This window comes from Rhinopithecus bieti, unplaced genomic scaffold (assembly GCF_001698545.2).
Source record: "Rhinopithecus bieti isolate Rb0 unplaced genomic scaffold, ASM169854v2 scaffold_9978, whole genome shotgun sequence".
Classification (NCBI taxonomy): domain Eukaryota; kingdom Metazoa; phylum Chordata; class Mammalia; order Primates; family Cercopithecidae; genus Rhinopithecus; species Rhinopithecus bieti.
Window position 1 is genome coordinate 336,045 of NW_016806220.1, and position 12,707 is coordinate 348,751.

Genomic DNA, 12,707 nt, shown 5'->3' on the forward strand with positions numbered 1-12,707 from the left:
TGAGCTATACCCACACTTGTAAGGAAATCCACGAGCCTGAAAATGAAAACGTGGTGAAGCCAGCCAACTGGCTAAGAGGAACTTAGAAGATGTGCTGTATGTCTGAACAGATAGCAAAGGGGGAATAAATGAGCATTTAATAAACACCTACTTCTGCATCTAAGTGGGTTGGAGTGGCCAGAGGCAGACTGGTTCTTCTGCCTAGAACAATCAGAAAAGCTGGATAATTTGTTGGAAGGCAGTAAGGAGTTGCTGAGGCAATGAGATCTAGAGGTAGAGGTAGCTAAGTCTCTAGAGAAGGAAGAGTCCACAGAGATGAGGGAATTATTGCAGCTGCTTATATCCTGGGAGTATATGTTGATTCTGGGACAGAGGGCATGGTGGTAGTGTTGGCTGGAGGAGCTGAGAATCCAAGACTTCCACCTGTGGAGGCAAGTATAGGAGAACAGAGAAACTAGCAGATTTTTTGGTGGAGACCTGGTGGTGGGAAGGGATGGGAATCAAGTCAATTTTCCCCCAAACACATTTGGCAAATATTAGGGCTGCATGGAGCAAAAGGCAAAAACACTTAAGGAGAAAGATTCCAAAAAGTAGAATGTTTGAGCAGACTTGGGAGCCAGTGATTAGAGGTGGGACCTTCCAAAGGGAGGGGATACACATAATACACCAGGCTTTCAGTGGAAAACTCTGGAGGGCCAGGAACAAACCCTGGATAGATTGAGCATTAGCAGGACTGCAGCCCAGCCTTGACTCAGCACAGTTTCTAGTGAAACAGGATGCTCAGCCACCACTTTATCTGCCTAGTGTGGGAAGGGTGAGCCCTCTCTAGAGAAAGCTAACACCAGCTGGAGTCTCTACAATTTATTTATACATGTTATTGCCAGGTGTGACAAAAGACATGTGACACATGTCTGAAAACCAAGAGAAAAAAGAGACAATAGAAACAAATACATAAGTGATCCAGGTATTGGGGTTAGGTGACAAGAACCTTAAAATTACCACGATTAGTATATTTAAGAAATTAGCTCATGCCTGTAATCCCAGCACTTTGGGAGGCCAAAGTGGGTGGATCACGAGGTCAGGAGATCGAGACCATCCTGGCTAACACGGTGAAACCCCATCTCTACTAAAAGTACAAAAAATTAGCCAGGCGTGGTGGCAGGCGCCTATAGTCCCAGCTACTCAGGAGGCTGAGGCAGGAGAATGGAGTGAACCTAGGAGGTGGAGCTTGCAGTGAGCCGAGATCACGCCACTGCACTCCAGCTTGGGCAACAGTGCAAGACTCTGTCTAAGAAAAAAAAGAAAAGAAAAGAAAAAAAGAAATTAGATGAAAATAAGGAGAATTTCTTCAGAGAATTAGAATCTACAAAAATAGAAACAAACGGAAACTGTAGAACTGCTAACCAACCACTGTGTGGAAATCATGTGGTAGACATGTGCTGGGTGCTTTACACACACAATATTTAATCATCTTAAAAACCACATGAGGTATATTTTATTGTCTATATTTTATATGTGATGGGACAAGAGTTACCAATGTGTGTGTCATGCACCTTCTCCCTTACTCTACTTTTTTTTCTTTTTCTTTTTGAGATGGAGTCTCACTCTATCATCCAGGCTGCCAGGCTGGAGTGCAACGGCATGATCTTGGCTCACTGCAACCTCCGCCTCCTCGGTTCAAGTGATTCTTATGCTTCAGCCTCCCAAGTAGCTGGGATTACAGGCATGCACCACACCACCAGCTAATTTTTATATTTTTAGTAGAGATGAGGTTTCACCATGTTGGCCAGGCTGGTCTTGAACTCCTAACCTCAGTTGATCTGCCTGCCTCTGCCTCCCAAAGTGCTGGGATTAGAGGCGTGAGTCACCATGCCTGGCCCTCCCTCACTCTACTTCTTTTTTTTTTTTTTTTTGAGATGGAGTCTCGCTCTGTCGCCCAGGCTGGAGTGCAGTGGCCGGATCTCAGCTCACTGCAAGCTCCGCCTCCTGGGTTCCCACCATTCTCCTGCCTCAGCCTCCCGAGTAACTGGGACTACAGGCGCCCGCCACCTCGCCCGGCTAGTTTTTTTTTTTGTATTTTTTAGTAGAGACGGGGTTTCACCGTGTTAGCCAGGATGGTCTCGATCTCCTGACCTCGTGATCCACCCGTCTCGGCCTCCCAAAGTGCTGGGATTACAGGCTTGAGCCACCGCGCCCAGCCCCCTCACTCTACTTCTATTGATTAAAGAAGAAGCTTTCTCAGCGTTAGTTCTTAGTATTTTAAATAGGTCGAAGGAGACAGGACCTGAGAGAGAGGAGGACTACATTATGTCAGAGAGGCTAAGTCAATTTATAATATACGGCTGAGAGAGGGAGGAAGAGTATTGAGAGAGAACAGGGACTGAGGAGGTATATTTTGTGTACGTATGTGTGTGTGTGTGTATACCTGTGTGTGTGAAAGCTTCTAGGAACAGCTTCAGGTTAGAGATAATTGGGTGGGGGAAGAAAATTTGAGAAATGTCATTGTGGGTTATGAACTAGATCCTCTTTGCTGTCCTTTGAATACACAAATCACTTTAAAATTTACTTTTGGGCATCTGATAGTGCTTCCATATATGCCATTTGTGCAGAGACTAAGCCACATAGGGGCCATTACATTTGTTAGGGTTACCAATAGATAAATACCCCAATGCTTAGTGAGGGCAAGCAAGTTACCTAAGTTCACACAGTTGGAAAATGAAAAAAGCTGTCAGGAACCTAAGGCCATCTGATTCCACAGTCCAGGATTTTCCTGGACAATACAAATTATATTTTACTACAACATATTAGAAAACTGCCTTGCCTTGACTCCTCCAAAAAGAGAAGTAAGAAAGGGGGAATTTCTACTCTGGGCCTAAATTTGACCAAAGCCTAGGAATTGGTTAGTAAAGTGGGGAAGTGGTAGAAAAGGCACTATGTCAATCTGGAGTTTGGGTAGTCAAATTATATCTTTGACTTTAATCTCAAACATAGGATCATATATTTAAAAACCTACTTGAAATATGCTTTTCTCCAAAAAGAAACAGCATACAAATGTCTAATGACAAGTGGAAGAAACTGGAGAGCTCTCATTCAAGAAGTACCACTTGAGCTTGGTCTTTCAGGATAGGGTAGGATTTGAACACACAGAAATGAGAGAAAGGTCAACATGAACAAAGGCTCAAAGGTAGAAAAATTTAAGGTTTTTATATTAATTTGATTGGAGTGTATGGTTAACGAAGGGGAATAATGGGAGATAAAGTGGGACCTTGAATATTAGGCTAAGGAATATGGACTTTATGGATGAACAATAGTAAGCCACAAAGTATTTTTAAGCTGAGTAGTGGCAGAATCAGTGCTGAATCAGACTAATCAAAAGATTAATCTGTTGGCATTATGTGAAGTGGACTAGGAATGGGAAGCACTAAAAGCATTGAGACAAGTTGAGAGATTCTTGCATTATTAAAGGAAAGGTTAAAAGGGCTTGAACTAGGATAGTGATAACAGATGCCACAGGGATAGAATAGGCAAGGTGTAATACGTGATTGAATATTGATAACATAGAAAAACATGTGATAGGGGAATGCTTCAAGGAAATTAAGCTGGCGCCAATGTGCAGGGAAAACCAGAAGAGAGAGAGATCGGAGGCAGGGAAGCCAGTTAGGAGTTTACTGAAGAAGTCCTGGTGAGACAAGCAGTGGGAACAGGAAGTAAAGGAGAGTTACAACTCATGTTATGAGTGGAAAATTGATGTGACTTAGTGATGAAGTAGGTGTAAAGGGTGAGATGGCTGAAAGTGACTGAGGTTTCAAGCCTGGGTGACTAGACAATGGCGGTGCTGCTATTAACAGAAAGGCAGAAGTTAGAATGAGAACTTGGCTGGAGGGGAACATCACAATGAAAAACAGAAGGCAAGAGAGTTAAATAGGGAGCTGACCTGAAGTCAGATTTTAAAAGAACATATGAAAAAGGTGTATGAAAGAATAAAAAACCAAAGATGGAGTTAAAGAAGCATGGCAAACTTGTAAAAATAGGCTTAGGAGGTTAAAACCCTAAATAAATCTTTTTTTTTAAAATTATAACCAAATGTGTGATTTATTTTGGGAAGAAAATAATTAAAACTGAGGCCTTTTTCCAAAAAAGGGGAGAAATAACAATAGCAGATAATACCCTGAAAACCCTAAATAAATCTTGTCACACTTAAAAATATTCATGTTGAATTAATGAGCTGAAGTTTGTGAAAAGTTTGTACTCTATAACATACTGCCATTCAGGATTTTTGCTGCTTGGAGAAAATGTCATGTGAAAAGCAAGAAGGAAGAGGCATTTAAACACTGTTTTGCAGCCAGGCGCGGTGTCTCACGCCTGTAATCCCAGCACTTTGGGAGGCTGAGGCGGGTGGATCAACTGAGGTTGGGAGTTCCTGACCAGCCTGACCAACATGGAGAAACCCCGTCTCTACTAAAAATACAAAATTAGCTGGGCGTAGTGGTGCATGCCTGTAATCCCAGCTACTCAGGAGGCTGAGGCAGGAGAATTGCTTCAACCCAGGAGGTGAAGGTTGTGGTGAGTCGAGATTGTGCCATTGCACTCCAGCCTCGGCAACAAGAGTGAAACTCCGTCTCAAAAAAACAAACAAACAAAAAAAACTGTTTTGCTTCTCTTTTTTCCAGAATAGGAGAGTGGTCTTTAATCTAGAGGAGGTGGACCAAACAGAGTAAAAAGAACAGCAGTACAAGATGGGTAAGCAGCTGTTATGAGTACTGTGCCATTTTAAGTGAGTTCAGCTCCGCTGAAGTACAGAAGCATAGGGTGTAAGCGAAGGGAGAATTAGCTTCAGTGTTATAGTCTCTATTTATCTGGCTACATCCAGAGTAGGGAATTTAGCAAATAAATTAAAAACATGGGCTTTGTAGTAAACAGAACTATGTTCAAATTCTTTTTTTCTTTTTTTTCCCCCTCAGACAGGGTCTCCCTCTGTCACCCAGAGTGCAGTGGTGCAATCATGGGTCACTGCAGCCTTGAACTCCTGCGCTCAGGCGAGCCTTCCACCTCAGACTCCCGAGTAGCTGGGACTACAGGCATGAGTCACTGCTCCTGGCTAATTTCTTAATTTTTAATAGAGACAGGGTCTCATTCTGTTTCTCAGGCTAGTCTTGAATTCCTGGGCACAAGTTATCCTTCTGCCTTGGCCTCCTAAAGTGTTGGGATTACACGTATGAGCTTGGTCCTCAAATTCTGACAACACTATTTTGGCAGCTGTGTGACCTTTGGTAACTCACTTGGTCTTTTTAGGCCTCAGCCTCCTCCATCTGCAAAAGTTGGGATAACGATCCCTACTTCACAGAGTATTGTGAGGATTAAATGAGGTAAAGAATGCAAAACACCTGGTTAAGTGACTACCACTTAGAAAATGCTCCAAAATATGGGTATCTACTAGTGACAGGTCAACTACATCCCTGTCCTTTTCCATGACAGAAGACTAATAAAGAGGTCTCAGCCAGGCACGGTGGCTCACGCCTGTAATCCCAGCACTTTGCGAGGCCAAGGCAGGCAGATCCTGAAGTCAGGAGATCGAGACCATCCTGGCTAACACGGTGAAACCCTGTCTGTACTAAAAATACAAAAAATTAGCCGGGTGTGGTGGCAGGCGCCCACCACAGGAGTCCCAGCTACTCAGGAGGCTGAGGCAGGAGAATGGCGTGAACTGGGGAGGCGGAGCTTGCAGTGAGCCAAGATCACGCCACTGCACTCCAGCCTGGGCAACAGAGCGAGACTCCGTCCCCTCAAAAAAAAAAAAAAAAAAAGAAGAGGTCTCTTCATCCCTACAACAGTGCTTGGCACACAGTGGTCAGTAAATATTTGATAAATAGCTAGACAGATAAATACAGATCCTCAGACCCTGAGTTTAGTGGCAGGGAGACTCTAATCTTGTGTAGGTAAGCCAGGATGGAAGGGAATACTTTTTCCCATCCTTATTATTACTTTTTTTTTTTTTTTTTTTTTTTTAGGCACAATCAGTCTCACACTGTTAGCCTAGGCTGGAGTGCAGTGGCACACATCTCGGCTCACTGCAACCTCTGCTCAGGTTCAAGCCGATTCTCACCTCCCAAGTAGCAAGGATTACAGGTGCCTGCCACCATGCCCAGCTACTTTTTTATTTTATTTTTAGTAGAGACGGGGTTTTGTTATGTTGGCCAGGCTGGTCTCGAACGCCTGACTTTGTGATCCACCCACCTCGGCCTCCCAAAGTGCTGGGATTATAGGTGTGAGCCACCATGCCCGGCCTATTGTAACTATTTTTTGAGACAGGGTCTTGCTCTGTCACCCAGGCTGGAGTGCAGTGGTGCGATATTGGCTCACTGCAACTTCCGCCTCCTGGGTTCAAGTGATTCTTATGTCTCAGCCTCCCGAGTAGCTGGGATTACAGGGGCGTGCCACTATGTCTGGCTAATTTTTGTATTTTTAGTAGCGATGGGATTTCACCATGTTGGCCAGGCTGGTCTTGAACTCCTGGCTTCAAGTGATCCACCTGCCTTGGACTCCCAAAATGCTGAGATTACAGGCATGAGTCACTACACCAGGTTATAGTTCCTATAACTTTCCCCCTACTTAGGACATTTGAGTTGTTTCCAATTTTTCACCATTGTAAATAACACTGAGATGAACATGCTGGTACATATATCTTTGCTCCCTTTCCTGACTGTTTTCTTGGGCTACATTCCCAGCAAAAGGAAAGGGTATCATTTTCCAGAAAATTTACACCCTCTCTAGCAGTGTATTAAAATGTCAATTTTTGTTTAAACTATCAAATACTGTAAGAATGTATTGAAGCCACCTGGGAGAAATTCTTCCCAAGTGATGTATCATCTCAGATTCTGAGGAACTGGGTGGAGTAAATAGTAAACTGAGCTGTTGGGCACTAACAGTTACAACGGCTCTGTTGTCTCTGCTCTGCAAAGACAGGAGATGGGTGTTCTTCAGACAGGAAACAGGAACTCAGTGGGTGGACCTAAAAGGGAGTGTGGGCTTTGAAACAGGAAAAAAAGAAGTCTGCTTCTGATAGTGAAAGAGATGCATTGCTGTGCTGTCCTCATCATCCTACTAGGTCAAACCTTCATTCTATATCTGTCTTTGCATTCTATTTGCAGTTGTTTTAATTTTGCTAAGTGTTGTGTTAGTTTCATGTGACTGCTTTTATTTTTTCCATTTCAGGGAATGACATCCATCTAGTTCAAGTCAGAAACCGGGCAGTTATTTGATACTTCCTGTTCCTTACTCCCTATATCCAATCTCTCAACCAAGTTCTGACAATCCTGTCTCTGAAATATTTCTACACTTGGTCATAGCCAAAAGGCCAAGAAACAATTCTAAAATATTTCTCTAATTGGTTTGCTCATCCTATCTTGACTTGCAATGTTCTAGTCCGAACCACCACTGTCTCTTGCCTAGTCTACTGCAATACCCTCCTATCTCATTTTCATGTTTCCATTTTTGCTTCTGCAAGTTCATTTCCAAATTTCTGCCCAAGTAATATTTTAAAAACTTAAATAGTTATTTCTCATGATTTGTTTCCCTAAGTCCAAATCCTTAATTTGGCCTACAAAGCTTTGCATGATTTGACCCCTGCTCACCTCTCCAACCCTACCTTTTGTCACTCTCTCGCTTCCTCCCTGTTTCAGTCACAACGGCTTTTCTGTTCTTGATTTTTCTCTCAGCTCTTTCCAGCCTTAGGGTCTTTGTACATGCCTTTCCCTACACCTGGAATGCTCTTCCTGCCACCCTTCACCTGGTTAATTCTCACTTATCTTGTATGTCTTAGTTTAAATGTCACTTTTATAGACAGGCTTTCTTATAGCAGCCTCTTCTTTTCCTTTATAAACTTCTCATAATTAAGAATATATACATTTCTTTTTTTTTTTTTTGAGACGGAGTCTTGCTCTGTCGCCCGGGCTGGAGTGCAGTGGCCGGATCTCAGCTCACTGCAAGCTCCGCCTCCCGGGTTCATGCCATTCTCCTGCCTCAGCCTCCCGAGTAGCTGGGACTACAGGCGCCCGCCACCTCGCCCGGCTAGTTTTTTTTTTTTTATTTTTTTTTATTTTAGTAGAGACGGGGTTTCACCGTGTTAGCCAGCATAGTCTCGATCTCCTGACCTCGTGATCCGCCCGTCTCGGCCTCCCAAAGTGCTGGGATTACAGGCTTGAGCCACCGCGCCAGGCCAAGAATATATACATTTCTGTTTCTTCCATTGGAGAGTGGGTTTCTTGAGGTCATAGGTAATGTCTTTTAGGTCACTACAGAATACATATCTAGGGCTTGACACAATGTCTGGCACAGACTAAGTGCTTTTCATTTAAATGAACCATAATGTCTATCACAGTGTTAGGAAGGAAGTAGGTTTTAAAATACAGGTACTGTATTTTAAAATTCCCTGTTGCCATTTAAATGTTAAGCTTACAAATAGGGGATTTTCAAGTTTAGTGTTGTATAACATGAAACCAACAAAAGGCAAGTCATATTTACTCCAAATTTCAGAGTATATCCAGTTTTTTCTGTCTTCTTGAGGGTTGAGGCAGATTTAGGATTGGGCAGAGTTAGTTAGGTGCTTTTCTGTGGTTGGTACTTTAAAAATGATTCTTCTTTTTCACCTGGGGCCATGGGTACTCACCAGCAGGCTGTGACACAAAGCATGGAAATGTTGCTGATTTGTCTCCAGCTCATCCCAGTCCAGCTGCCAACAGCTTGTAGGTCTGAGGATGAACGGGAGTCCATATGTCAATGACTCACAGAGCCCGCTAGATTTTAAAGCCCTAGGAAGAGATAATTACAGTGAAAGACTCCTTCAATTCAATTCAGCTTAACTCTAAGATGCTACTGTGAAAGCCTTTAAATTAGTGTCTGTGAATTATCCATCTTTGTATGACCAGCATCTAGCATAGTATCTAGCACACAGAAGATCATCAAAGTTCAGGAACCTTTGCATGGGCACAGTGGTAGGAACTGGGAAGAGGTGAAGTGGACTCTGCCATCATTGCTAATTCATTGTGTGTGTGCGTGCCTTTTTTTTTTTTTTTTTTTCAAGATAAGGGCTTGCTCTGTTACCCAGGCTGGAGTGCAGTAGTCCGATTATAACTCACTGCAGCCTTGAACTCTTGGGCTCAAGCGATCCTCCTGCCTCAGCTTCCCAGAGTGGCTGGGATTACAGGCATGAGCCACCATGCCTGGCCTGCTAATTCTCTTCTACAATTGGTTCTCCTGGAAGAAGGAATTCTAGTAGAGAAATGGGAGGGGGCAGGGGTAGATCCTATGTACCACTTACTCCTTGAAGGTTGGATCTCTGTCCTGATGCTTATACAAAGTAGTTATTCAGTAAACATTTACTGAATGGATAAACAGCTTTCTAATGAGTCAAAAGAAAAACAATCCTCATGCAGACCTCAGCGTGTTCTACTGTAGCGCCTCTCCCACCATCTGCACATTTAGCCTCCACATGCTGAGTAGCCTGTCTTTGCTTCCTCATGCCGTAGCTGTAACTACTACTTTGGAACTGACTCTCGCCTGCCTGATACTTAAGAGATACCATCTATCTCTGGACCTCCTAGTCACAGAACCACGAAGAATAGCATTTGCATGGATTGGGGAGGTTCCCTTGGACCATACTTGATCACTTGGAGCTCGTAATGAGAGGTCGATGACTGGGAAGCCATCTGATAGAGTGTGATGAAGTCTCCTTTGGGGTCATCCATTCTCAAGGAGCCGTCAGCTGTGCCAGGGAGTAGGGATGGGCTGAGCAGTCGCTCTTGGAGATCACATTTCAGACACACTACAATAAAAGCAGCATTGGAGGAAGGACTGTGAGTAATAAGTTACCTTAGGCTATGCCATTAAGAGACAACATCTGCTATCCATTCCATCTCTACCAGGCAAGCAAGGAATAGGAGGAGGCAGGAGAGTGGGAAGAGGAAAGTCTGACTGGTTTGGGAAAGGAAAGCAGGTCTGGAACCTATAGTATCTCTATCGCTCTACCCAAGAGTTAACTTATTTTCAAGGGTCTGACATGATTTTTACTTGTTTTACTTCTGAGCTGGCTGAGGAGTTGTCTCATAGTGAGACATCTGGCTTGTGATCCAGTCTGAGGAACATGCATCCTCTGTGGAGGAGGTAGCTAATGCCAAAATATGCAGAGGCCCTTTGGCAATCACAGAAGGAAATCTTGCTTCTGCTGCTTCCTTGTGGCTAAGCTTTGGCAACAGTGCAGGTCAGATGAAGGAAGAGCAGGAAAGCAGAAGTCAGGCAGTCAGATGACTGCTACTGTTTCTCTGTGGGCTCATTCAGGGACATTCCGGGTGGGGGGAAAAGAATAAGTTCCTGAAATAGCTTATTTTTTAATTCCCCCAAGGAAACATGAATTTAGGACTTTCTGGGCCTTGGAGCATCACAGTGGCATCAGACAATTCTGAGGAGTGCTTAGGCTAAGTAGGAGTTACTCATCTCGGTATTATACTCTTCTGTATTAAGCTTCTGCTCTAGTAGGGAACTGCATATGCCATAGTGTATGATGATCTGTTGCACAAGCTTGAATCCTTGATATTACAAAGTTCTTCAATAAAACGTATACCTGGTTCGAATACTGATAACAAACTTGTGAATATACGAATGTTAAGTATTTCTGAGAAGGCTGGTAGTTGATGTTAGTGACTTGTGAAATGACTGTACTAACTGCAACATGAGGTAAAAAAACAACATAGAAAAAAATAGAATGGCAGAACAGATGTCAGATCCAGCTGGCCCTCCTGGGCCCCGTGAATAAGACCTAGACATTAGGTCTTATCACATTAGACATTGTTAATAAGACACTAATTCTGGGTGAGACGGCCCTCAGCCTGACATGTCCCAGAGCACAGGAAGTCAGTAGGAGGGACTTTGCCTAGGACTCCAGCTTCCTCTCATTTCCTCTGTGCCTGACTTCTCCATTTCCAGTCCTGAGGCTTTAGGACTGGATAGCTGTGTTCATCTGGCTGAGGTTTTCAATTCTGGTTGCAGTAAGGATCATCTAGGGCAGCAATCCTCAATCATTTTGCCATTAGTGACTGGTTTCATAAAAGACTGGTTTTTCCACGGGGTGGTGGGGGATGGTACTGTTCCACCTCAGATCAGCAGGCATTAGATTCTCATAAGGAGTGCACAACCTAGATCCCTTGTATGTGTAGTTCACAATAAGGTTTGGGCTCCTATGAGCATCTAATGATGCAGCTGATCTGACAGGACACGTAGCTCAGATGGTAATGCTCATTCACCTGCTGCTCACCTCCTGCTGATCCAGTTCCTAACAGGACACAGGGGTTGGGGACCCCTGATCTAGTAAACTTGAAAAAGATACTGATATCTGGGCCCTACCCCAGACCAATTGAATCAGGGTCTCTGGGGGTGAAGCCCAGACACTGGTATTTTTTTTTATACTTTAAGTTCTAGGGTACATGTACAAAACGTGCAGATTTGTTACATATGTATATATGTGTCATGTTGGTTTTCTGCACCCATCAACTCATCATTTACATTAGGTATTTCTCCTAATGCTATCCCTCCCCCAACCCCCCACCCAATGGCAGGCCCCAGTGTATGATGTTTCCCGCCCTGAGACACTGGTATTTTTTATAAGTTCCCCATGTGATTCTTATTGCAGCCTGGATTAAGAACTACCCAAACTGTGGTCTCAGCAGAGTGTCCCAAAGCTGGGAAAGCTATTTTAGCAGGGTTTGTATCTAGAAGCAGGTGTGCTTCTCCCACCCAGAGCCCAGATGCAGATGTGGCAGACACAATACCTAAGAACAAGAAAAGAAACTCATGTGTAGCTCACCGTGTGCTCTGTCAGAGGAAGGCCTTTCTAAGGGAAGCACCTAGAGATGGGGTGAAGGGCCCTAGGCAGTCAAAGAAGCAGGTGGCATCAGATAGAGAACCTTGTAAGGAGTCAGAGTGAACATCTGAGACACACAACCCAAAGAGTCTAGAGGAGGAAAACTTGGGGTTTTGTTTTCTTTCAGTTTTGTAGTGAGCCATAGTCCAGAAATCTACATGTGTGGCAATACATAAAATTTTAAAATAATAGTGACAGCATAATCTTTTTTTTTTTTTGAGACGGAGTCTCACTCTGTTGCCCAGGCTGGAGTGCAGTGGCCGGAGTGCAGTGGCCGGATATCAGCTCACTGCAAGCTCCGCCTCCTGGGTTCCCACCATTCTCCTGCCTCAGCCTCCCGAGTAGCTGGGACTACAGGCGCCTGCCACCTCGCCCGGCTAGTTTTTTGTATTTTTTAGTAGAGACGGGGTTTCACCGTGTTAGCCAGGATGGTCTCGATCTCCTGACCTCGTGATCCGCCCGTCTCGGCCTCCCAAAGTGCTGGGATTACAGGCTTGAGCCACCGCGCCCGGCCCGCATAATCTTTATTGTGGTTAAAATCTCACATCCACCCTAGAAGAGGCCTAATTTCCCCAGACCTCATTCCAGCTGTGCCTGAACATCTAGATTCCAGTGAAGACCTCCCCAGCAGAAAAGCTGACTGCATTCTGGATCTAAGTTCCACTCTGCATCCCGCAGACCTACAAATTTCTGAAAAAATGATTATAGATGGAGATAAATATTCTGGCTCTGACCCTGGTGCTGAAAGCTTTGGAAAGAGAGAGGGGAAGCCAGAGAAATTCTGATTAGCACTATC

At 44.1% G+C, this 12,707-nt stretch overlaps 1 protein-coding gene across 1 annotated transcript in view; it reads right to left on the bottom strand.

Moving 5' to 3' along the window:
• The window catches only part of M1AP (meiosis 1 associated protein), a 91,648-nt gene that overhangs the window by 10,350 nt on the left and 68,591 nt on the right, over nucleotides 1-12,707 (bottom strand). The window contains exons 5-6 of the mRNA XM_017875280.1: nucleotides 9,658-9,820; nucleotides 8,666-8,807 (exon numbers count right to left, since the gene is read on the bottom strand). Coding sequence (XP_017730769.1) covers nucleotides 8,666-8,807; nucleotides 9,658-9,820 — 305 coding nt within the window. The remainder of the gene's footprint in view (nucleotides 1-8,665; nucleotides 8,808-9,657; nucleotides 9,821-12,707) is intronic.